Source organism: Balaenoptera ricei, chromosome 12, assembly GCF_028023285.1.
Source record: "Balaenoptera ricei isolate mBalRic1 chromosome 12, mBalRic1.hap2, whole genome shotgun sequence".
Classification (NCBI taxonomy): Eukaryota; Metazoa; Chordata; class Mammalia; order Artiodactyla; family Balaenopteridae; genus Balaenoptera; species Balaenoptera ricei.
In genome coordinates this window covers 42,178,315-42,188,786 of record NC_082650.1, presented here as the reverse complement: position 1 = coordinate 42,188,786, position 10,472 = coordinate 42,178,315, and the positions used below count along the sequence as shown (strand labels likewise).

At 39.2% G+C, this 10,472-nt stretch overlaps 1 protein-coding gene across 1 annotated transcript; it reads right to left on the bottom strand.

Moving 5' to 3' along the window:
- Positions 1-795: 795 nt before the first annotated feature.
- LOC132376078 (glycerol-3-phosphate dehydrogenase 1-like protein) lies at positions 796-7,355 on the bottom strand. Its single transcript, XM_059941620.1, is given in 3 exon segments — positions 796-1,967; positions 4,312-4,510; positions 7,230-7,355. Coding segments are annotated over 3 exon segments (1,473 nt in total). The 3' UTR covers positions 796-819.
- Between the last annotated feature and the right edge of the window lie 3,117 nt (positions 7,356-10,472).

Genomic DNA, 10,472 nt, shown 5'->3' with positions numbered 1-10,472 from the left:
CTGCATCTTAAATGATGAATAATAGCAGCCCCCTTTCAGGGGCTCTGTGAGGCTCAAAGGAAATGTTTGCATAAAAGTACTACCTGACAAAAAGCGTCATACATGTGTCATTAATCAGAAGAATGTGTCAGTCACAGCAGGAAAATCCCAGATGAGTTTTCTGTCTTCTGCTACTGCTGAGCCTTTATGAAAGCACATTCTGGTAGCTAATGAAGAGAAAAAAGGCTAAAAATGCAGAAAACTGTAGTGAGAGGAATATATATAAGTGGATTACCTAATTAAAAATATGTAATTGTTTAAAATAATAAATCAACCCACAATCGAAGTAGTTAATTATGCTGGCTCTGAGATAGTATTTAGAAGTTACAGTATGTTGATCTTTGAACCCACTCACTCTGCCACTCTACCATGTTAATGCTGGTTAAATTTTAACCTCAAGAGAATGAGAAAAAAAATCCCTTCACTGAGATCCATATGAATTAGATCCAAAACTTTTAGCTGCTATAGTTCCAATCTTATAAGCTACCACAGTGGGAAAATTTCAAAAGTAATTTTTAAAAAGGGCCTTTAATTTTGGTTGATAGAAACATCCACAAAATGAGAAAGGAACACACACTCACACGTTCACATATGTGCATCTAGTTGTTGCCCAGTAACATCTTAGCCAATGAACTTCATCTCACAATTCAAAAATGAACTTGTAAAAATTCATAGTATCCATGATGGAGTTACGATGCTGCAAACATCTTGTTGGCAAGTCCCAGTTTCCACTGAATCCAAATGATTGATGCCTTTCCCTGACATGTTGCATAATTCACTTTATATATGCTCTGGATGGCTCTGGAGACAAGACAACATCTCTTGAACGGGCCTACCTTCGTAACAGATCTGGTACACCGCAGTGAACAGTGGAAACTTGTCCAGCAGCTCCTTCTGTTTGAGGATGCGGTACTCCTCAGCGGAAGTCTGAGGTCCTTGTAGCTTCTGCCCATTCAGCATCTCCCTCTCCAATTCTTCAATGGTCCTTCCGGCCCCGGCAAAGGCCTCTGCTACCTTGTGGTTCCGGCCCCCATAGCAGGTGGTGATCAGGTCAGCTACGCCGCAGCTCTCCAGAAAGGTGGCCGTGGACACTTGGCCCTTGCAGAAGATCCTGGTGAAGGCGATCATTTCCATGAGCCCCAGGCGGATGACGGCGGCTTTGGTGTTGTCGCCACAGCGGAGGCCGTCGCAGAACCCAGCTCCCACGGCCACAATGTTCTTCAGGGCACCACAAAGTTCAACAGTGTCTGCATCATCAACCACCGTAATTCGAAAATTTGGAGTCTGCAGAAGTTCTTTGAAGAGAAGGCCATTCTCCGTTACCTTGCAGCCGATAGTGGTCTCACAGAACTTCCCAGCAGCCACCTCATTGGCAGTGTTGGCTCCCATGAGCACACTGATGTCAATGCCCACCTTCTCTCGGATGATGTCGGAAATGAGCTTCAGCCCCTCGGGACCCTCGTCTATGCCCTTGATGAGGCTGATGCCCAGCGCGCCCTTGGGCACTTTCCCAGAGATCTCGTCACAGATCCTGTGAATGAACTGGTGGGGGATGACAAACACCAGCAGGTCTGCATCCCACACAGTCTCACTGAGGCTCGGGATAGCAACCACATTTTCTGGCAGCTTGTGTCCAGGGAGATATTTTACATTTTCATGGTCATTATTTATGATGTCTGTCAGTTTTCTCCCATTAACTGTTTCTTCAAAGACCCACATCTTGACCACGGAGGCAAACTTCTCAAGTTTCTTGACATTATTACCAATTATTTTTGCAACAGCTGAACCCCAGTTCCCCGAGCCCACGATGCACACTTTCAGGGGTGAAGCTGCCGTGGCCAGGCAGGAACGCTGCAGCCTGGCTTGCACCTCCCCAGCCAGCAGGCCGCCTGTCTCCGCCTGCTCGGCCCAGGCCCATTCACTTTCACCTGAAAGGTAACAGGGTAGTAATATTGAAAGGAGTATCAACTAATAGGTACAGATAAAAATTAATAGTATTCTGTGGGGAGGGATAAGTTAGGAAGTTGGGATTAACATAAACACACTACTATATATAAAATAGATGAAAAACAAGGACCTACTGTATAGCACAGGGTACTATGCTCAATATTTTATAATAACCTATAAGGGAAAAGAAACTAAAAAAGAATATATATATATATATATATCTGAATCACTGTGATGTATACCTGAAACTAACACAACATTGTAAATCGACTGTACTTCAATAAAACAAAAAATTAATAGTATTCTACCTATAGTTCTTTCATTTTTTTATTATATTTATGAATAATTTGATGAAAAATCAGCCATAAAGTTAGAATTCAAAGAACTTACTCTTTTAGAAGCATTTAACTTAAGGTAAATATGATTTAGCAATGGGTATTGATCTTCCCTTGGCCCTGGGGCTTTTAAGACGCTGTGCCCACATATATGAACATGAAGTTCTGAAAAACTAACCACAGCTGTGGTGTTAGTGGCTTCTCCTCTTAGAAATTCTTTCTGATATTTCTGCACTCTTTCCAGATCTATTGCTCCCTGGAGTCATGTTCCTGGATCCCTGGTAGCTCCTGGCTTTACTGGTCTGTTCCACGTACTTGCCTTAGGGACATTTGTTCTGATGATCAGTCTGGACAATTAACCTTCATCCCAACACCTCAGACAATATTTTGTTATTTATGCATTACATTCATCATAGCAGTAACTAAAAGATAACTATTCTTTACCCAGTAGACTGCTTTATTTTTAAACCTTTTTCTGGATGTTGCCTTCTTTCTTGGGAAAGTAGAGGGCATTTAAGAAGCATCCCTGGTATATACTGTGTTGGATCACTCTTATTTTTATATCATGTCTTACCTGTAGGTGAAATCTGTAGGTGTCTAAACATACCAGTGCTTTTTAAGAGGAGAATTAAATAGACATTCCCTTAAGGGGAATATTCAGCACATAATTAGAGACAAGGTGTAAAGGGCAAATATTGCAGGGAGATATTATATGTGGGGTTCAATTCATCCTAAGATGTAAATGACTGATACCTGATCCTTTCCATAGTCACATGGGTGGTGATGAGTGGGGGCAGAAAGAGACAGAGAGAAACACACACACACACACCAGAAAACGAGGATACTACATGTCTTTAGAAGAAATCTGGGGCAATATGGAGAAGGAAATTTGGGGTGGGGTGTGGAAGAGATGAACTCAAAGGCTGGGAAACTTCATAAACTTTGCCTACTTCAAAATGGTGTCTGAAATCAGCTCTGCATAAAATGTAAATAAGTTTTCCATTGTCCTTCTTGTTACTTGCCTCCCTTGACCAAAATAGTTGGAAGTTGATTGTACATGAAGATTTGGGAAGAAAACTCTGAAGATTCAAGTGTATAAAGAGCCAGTAATCACCCCGTAATGTGGAATAGGCAGTCATCGATTCTTGATTTCCTTCCCCACCTCAGGCCCTACCTGCTTTTCCCCGTAGCAGTAAATGGCACGTCTAGACTTTGCAGTCATTGTGATTCCTGTGTCTCCCTCAGACTCGGGGGGATGTGGGGTGGGCACTGCCTTCTCATCACACTTACAGCATAAAACGCAAATTTGTTCCGAAAGCCTACAGGCCCTTCAGGATTTGGCTTCTGGCCAGTCTCTTGACTTCATGTCCTTCCCCTTGCTCTTCATACTCCAGTTCCATTGACTCTCTGCTGTTCTTGGATCACACGTTCATGCTCCACCTCACGGCCCTTGCGCATGGAGTTCTCTCTGCCTGTAGTGCTCTTTCCCTGGATATTCATCCTGTTCACTTCATTCAGGTTTCTGCCCACATATCACCACGTTAGAGAGGCCTTCCTTGGTCACGCTATCTAAAATAACACTTCCCATTACTCTCTGTCTGTCTATCCTGCTTATTTTTCCATTGTTGCATTTGCCGCCTAACATGATATAGTATTACGTATCATTATATTATGTATTTATATATGTATTGATATTGCATGTTTCCCCCACTAAATGGTGTTATATCTATTTTCTTTATATCTGTTTCTTTTTTGTGATCTTAAGATTTGTTAAGTGAATAAATAAATGGACAAGCAAGACAGTGACTTTCTTGGAAAGTAGCCATAAGCTAGAACCATGTACAGTTGAAACAGCTTTACGGTAAAGGCAAAAAGCTTTACGATAAATAGCAAGTAATTGCATTGTTTTCAGAGTGCCGGATGTGGAAACTACTTATTGCCTAATCCTAGGTACTTCCTGCTCTTCCTGGCCTCCAAGCAGAGGTGTTACTATCTGGTGGGCCAGAGGCCAGAAACGGTAACTTGGTGCCTCCTGGGGGAAACCGACCCTCATGTAGAAGGGAGATGATAGTAATCCGGGGAAGGTCTTTGCAACTTCTTGAACCACAGGTTTCTGATGAATAGGTTATGGAGCAGATGCTTTCTTGAGCAAGGGCAAATCACAAGCACTTAAAATAACAAAACAAAACCTGAAAGAAACAATGAGTACCCGTTCTGAGGAATTGTGGGGAGGAAGGAGAAAAGTTTCAAGCCAGAAGTGCTATGGTGATTATCTTATAACTTGGCCTGATAACACAAACTGTGGTGGTGGCCTGTGGGGACATGCTCCAGTCTGGGCTATTTAGAACAATGGTAAGAATGCATTAAAAATAGAAGAGATGGACTAATTACCTACTTGTGCAAGGTAAAACCATATGACCTTTGTAGACAGAAGAGTCCCTCTGCCTTTGTCAAGTAGAGAATAGACTTGAAATATACTGATAAATATATTGTGTATTGAATTTGGGAGGCCATGAGTGGCCAGGCTCTTAGTATAGAGGGAAATGTGAATTTCAGCCTCGAGATGAATTTATGGAACATGAGAGAGCTCAGCCACAGCAGCAATTAGAAAGAATTAGAAAATAAAATCCAGGAAGAACAAAATTCAAATTTGAGTCAATAGTTGTCTTCCAATTACAAAGCTCTCTTTTGCAGACAATAATGAACTGCTGTTTATCCCCTTGTCTTTGAAATCCCTGTTCTCCTCTACCCTTGTGAAACTTACACCCTTATTTTAGAGCCCTTCCTCAACTATGTGATACTCTGCTTCCTGGAATGTCCTTCATTCCCCTTCATTAGCTGGTGAAACTTACTTCCATTTCAAGGCAGACCCCTCCCCAACCCTTGTAGAAGGACAAACCTTCCACATTCTTCTCTTTCATGGTACTGTAATTTGTTCACACCATCACTCTCCCATGTTGGTCTGCTGTAGTACTTTCAAGGCCTGTTCTCCTGATAGCCTGAGAACTTTCATAAATGCAGGCATTGTCTTATTTATTCCTGTCTTGTTTTGGCACAAACTAGATTTTTCAGCAGATTTCACCTTTTCTGAAAGATCTTTCCACTGCCCCAATTTTAAGGTGATATGTATCTCTAACCTTCTCTACTAATTACTAATATTTTGTTTATACTTCTCCTGATGCATTTGTCACAGTCTGCCCGGCTTTAGAACTGCTTGAATTTGTATCTCTCTCCTTCAGAAGATGGGGGTTCCCTTGAGGGCAGGGACCATGTCTGATCTTATATTCTCTGATGTGCCTAGCATAGTGGCTGGTCCTTAGTGAATGCTCACAATGTTTAAATTGTACTGAAGAGATGTAGACTTAGGCTTCCAAATGAAAACTTCTTATCCTTTAGATGAGAAATTGCCTGTCTATGATGGCTGTTAATCATTGGTTTAAATATCAAAATAGGATGTCTAGATTATTTCCTGAAGGTTGTGTAATTAAAAATGGGATAGTTTCATATCTTTGAAATGGGAGGGATAGATATCATGACCTTGCAAGTTAGCTTATTTTCTATTCAAAGTCTAAGGCCTTTCCCTGTACTTTCATAACTAATTTTCAAAATCATGTTTGCACTCTACCTTAATTGATCATTTAAGTGCTAATCCAAACACATGCAAAGTTCTATACAGAAGAGAAATTACAGAGAAATTCACAAACGCCAAAAGCAATTATACAGGTTAGGCCGCAAAAGACCGTGGTGCATTCAAAATCAAAATCCTACCAGATCCAAAGGACTGAACTGCTAATAGTGGAATTTCAGACACATGGGGGATGGGTGTGATGGTGAGATTTGATCAGTCCTTCAGAGTGTACCATGGAGGCTAAATGCCTGCTATTCACCGAACTGGTAGGAAGAAAATCAATCTTGATATTCTTTCCTTACATGAAACTAAAGTCCTTTCTTCAGAAGAAGGGACTCATACTTAAGCTATAAAAATGTAGAATAATCTATGGGGTCTTTTCTGCATCGCTGCTTGCTCTCTTTTTTACTCACGGTAAGTCACTTAGCCAATCTCACTTGATTGCATGACAGACTTTACTCCTCCATATAAATAAATTCAATTCTCTACTCTTTCATTCATTTTAATTTTAGACATAATATTATAGCAGAACAGTTTTTTCTAACTGGAAGAAGATGAAATACAGGTTCTGTGTCTTTTGGGCCAGCAAGGAATTCCCTCCTATTTCTAATGTGGTGAATGGTTCTCTTGAAGTACAAAACAAGTCAAGGAAACTCTCCTTTTTGTTATTGTTTTTGAAAATCTTAAACAATCAATGTGGTTAAAGTTTTTCACTTTATTTTGCAGATCACATAAATGAATTCCCCTCCCTCCTTCCAAGTCCCGTTTGGCACATACAGTTACTCTTTAAGATATTATATAGATTGTCAGTTAATTGAAGGGACTATCCAATATTTCTGGAGGGGAGAAAGAGCATTGACTTTTTCGTTTAGTTCTTTCAAATGCAAGTTTAAGAAATTTTAGTATTTGGGAAATGTATCAACTATAAACCAGAGATTCCCTGAGGCCTGATTTATTTTAAAGATAGTATTTTTGTTTTTGCAAATAGTATATTCTAAATTCGTTAGCTGGCAGAGCAGATATTGCAGAAATGGATTCATTTTGGAATTGCACTGTGAACTCATCATTCCATAGATGGCTCTGTATATTAATTGATCTAAGTTAGACATTTTTCCTAACAAAAGGATTGAGTTTCTTCAGGACTGTGCTAAATTGTAACTCAGATGCATTTCCGTGTTGCACCTTGCACCAAAGCTCATGCATGATGATGCTGATCCTTGGTTTATTCTGTAGCTTCCAGGAAAGTTTAAGAAGTATATATTTCTCAAATGCTTCATTACCCTTCGAGTATAGTCTGAATTCTTGTACTTCCCTTCTACTGAAGTTGTATTTGTTGGTCTTGGATTATCTGTCAAGAAGGATGGGAAAAAAAAATTGAATGTAAGCTTCATGAAGGCATAGGCCATCTTGCTTGTTGCCTTCCAAGTGTCTAGCGTAGATTAAAGGATAAATAAGAATGTAATAATTACTCATTAAATAAAAGAAAATCAGTGGTTTTCATGTTCAAAATCCCATTCCTTCTGTAGGAGATGTCCCTTGCTTCTTTAGATCACAGTGATTAAGAACAAAGAGTTTTGGCATCAAGCAGGCCTGGATTAACTCTTGACTTTGGTCAAGTTACTAAATATTTCTCTAAACCTGAATCTTCTCATTTGAAAAGGTGATAAATGGGATGCTCTTTATAAAGCACTTTGTAGAGTTTGGAACATGATAAACTCATGATAGATGAGCTTTATTATGAATAGTAAAGTTTACAGGACATTTGCCTGTACTGACACATAGAAAAACCTACTTCAACTAAATAGAAAGCAACTCAATGTCATAGTTGTTGGGTTTTTGTTGTTTTTTTGTTTTCACTTGCTTTGTAATGAAAATGGAGGAGACCCTACTAGAGCCCAAGCTATATTTTTTTTTTTTAGAAATTTTTTTTTTTAAGAGTAGTTATTTGTTATTTCATTTTTTTTTTTTTTTAAAGCTTGATGGTATTCACATTGCTTAATTTGTGTCATGCTTTATTTATTTATTTTATTTCTTTATTTATGGCTGTGTTGGGTCTTCGTTTCTGTGCTAGGGCTTTCTCTAGCTGTGGCAAGCGGGGGCCACTCTTCATCGCGGTGCGCAGGCCTCTCGCTGTCGTGGCCTCTCTTGTCGCGGAGCACAGGCTCCAGCCGCGCATGCTCAGTAATTGTGGCTCACGGGCCCAGCTGCTCCGCGGCATGTGGGATCTTCCCAGACCAGGGCTCGAACCCGTGTCCCCTGCATTGGCAGGCAGATTCTCAACCACTGCGCCACCAGGGAAGCCCCCCAAGCTATATTTTATTCTTGAATTATATAGCCTGCCTGTGTGTGCCTGGATAGTTGAGGGTCTTATCAGGGGATTATGTATATGAGGAATTATGTTGCTTCCTGGAAGGGCATCATAACAGAAGAGATTTGAGGCACATTGCCTTAGTTAAAGTCAAATAAAAAATGTTATTCTGGGTGTGGTGCCTCCAGTTGAGCAGTCAGCTCCCAGACTGGGCTCTAGGGTGGAACCCTAAAATAAGAGTGAGCAAATAATAAAAGCTAAAAGTAAAAACTAAAAATACCATTTAATGAAAATCTCTTTTGATCTTTGAAAACATATCATCACTGTCATTGGTTCCAGCAGCAGTGATGGAGACGAGGGAGAAATGGCACCATCAGGAGGACATAGGATGCTGAGATAGCCCAAACTAGCAACGACAATGAAGACATCTTCAATCTCCCTGACTCTTTCTGGCTGCACTGTCAGTATATCTGCTTCTGCTTGTATGTTGCTAATGGGCATCTGTGGCCTAAGTACCGGTATAGCAGTGAGATAGCACAACTAAAGATGGAAATGTTGATTGCCAGCCACATAATAACAGAGAACACTAGGTCAGATGTACAGAGATAGTACCTAAGGGACTCCTAGATAGATTAGTATGAAATCTGGGGAAAAAGAAGAGTTCCTACACTATTGTAAGTAAATACATATAAAACAGAGTTTTGAGATTGGTAGGGTGACCTTATTTTTGCCTGTAAACTGTGAAGCATGACCTACCTGAAGAGGAAATAAGTAAATGTAAATTGTAACTTAAAAAAAACTCAGAAGATGATCTTGATTTGTTAGTAATCCAGAGTTCTATGATTCCTACATGTCCTAAGAAAATTACTGATTATCTATCCTAAACTAAATTGTTTTAGAAAAAAACAAAGACTAATATTTCAGGGATTTTCTCTGAATTTCTGATTTTGTTCCCTGGAATCAGTTAGAAAATTCCTACTGAGAATTGTTCAATGAAAATCTGATCTCCCACAATTAGTGTTCCTCTATATCTTCTTTGGGATCATCTGATTTATAAGATGATGCTCATGAAGAATGAGTGGATTAAAAAATGTTGGTCCTACAGGAAGTGAAAAAAGGATCACATTATGCTGTGCTTTGTTTCTCCTCCCCAAGGTTTGGAAAATATGAGGGCATATGTCCTTTAGTTTTATTAGAGTTTTTCCATCAGTGAATATTTTTGATATGATTAATCCTGAGTTTCATAGAGTTATAGGTTTTATTATGTTGATTTAATTCGATAGATCAATCAGTGTATTTGGTCAAAGAGAAAGTTTGAAAATCTTTGTCTTACCCGAACTGATTGATCTTTGAATAGACTGACTGGAGTCACTTGTTTGTTTAACATATTGTAAGCACAGTAACCACAAATCCTGATACACACACACATAGCTCTCAGATCTCTCTATCAATATATATGGAATGACAGATATCATTTTAGAAAGATAGAACTGGTTATGCATATGATTTTAAAATTAAAAGTTGAAGATATAATTTTGAAAATTGAATTTTACTGAAGAAAAACTAAGTGATGGAATTATTAAATTACACATAAATCTTTTTTTAGAAGACATACCACCTCCCCAAAAATCCTTCCAAACATTTCTTTCTCTCTCTTTTTATGTATATATAATGTTAATGTCATAATTTTTAAAGTATATGTTTCAACTTTATAAAATATTAATTGTCTATAATCTATGAATATTAGTTTATAAATTAGAGGTTTAGATGCAAACAACAGAAACTATGGATAATAGAAAAGTAATTTTTTTAGAAAGATATAAGGTATGTCTCAGAATTGATAGAAAAATATTGACAATATTTTCCTTATGATCCTCCTGGTGGAGCATCATGCTGTATCAGTTAACTGTTGCTGTGCAACAATCCATCTGAAACTTAATGATTTAAACAGTGGGCATTTTGTTATTGGTCATGAAGTTTGTAAGTTGGTTGGATGATTTTTCCGAGCTGGGCCAGACTTGGCTGATCTTAGCTAAGCTCACTCATGAATTTGCTGTCAGTTGGTGCATCTGTTCCTCCCTGAAATGTTTGGGAGCTAGTTGGCTGCTGTCTACAGTGAGAACGATAACTAGGCCACCTGTCCCTCCAGTGGACTAGCCTAGGTTGTTATAGTAGCTAGGGAGGGACAGAGGGAAAGAGAGAGACAGAGATTTGT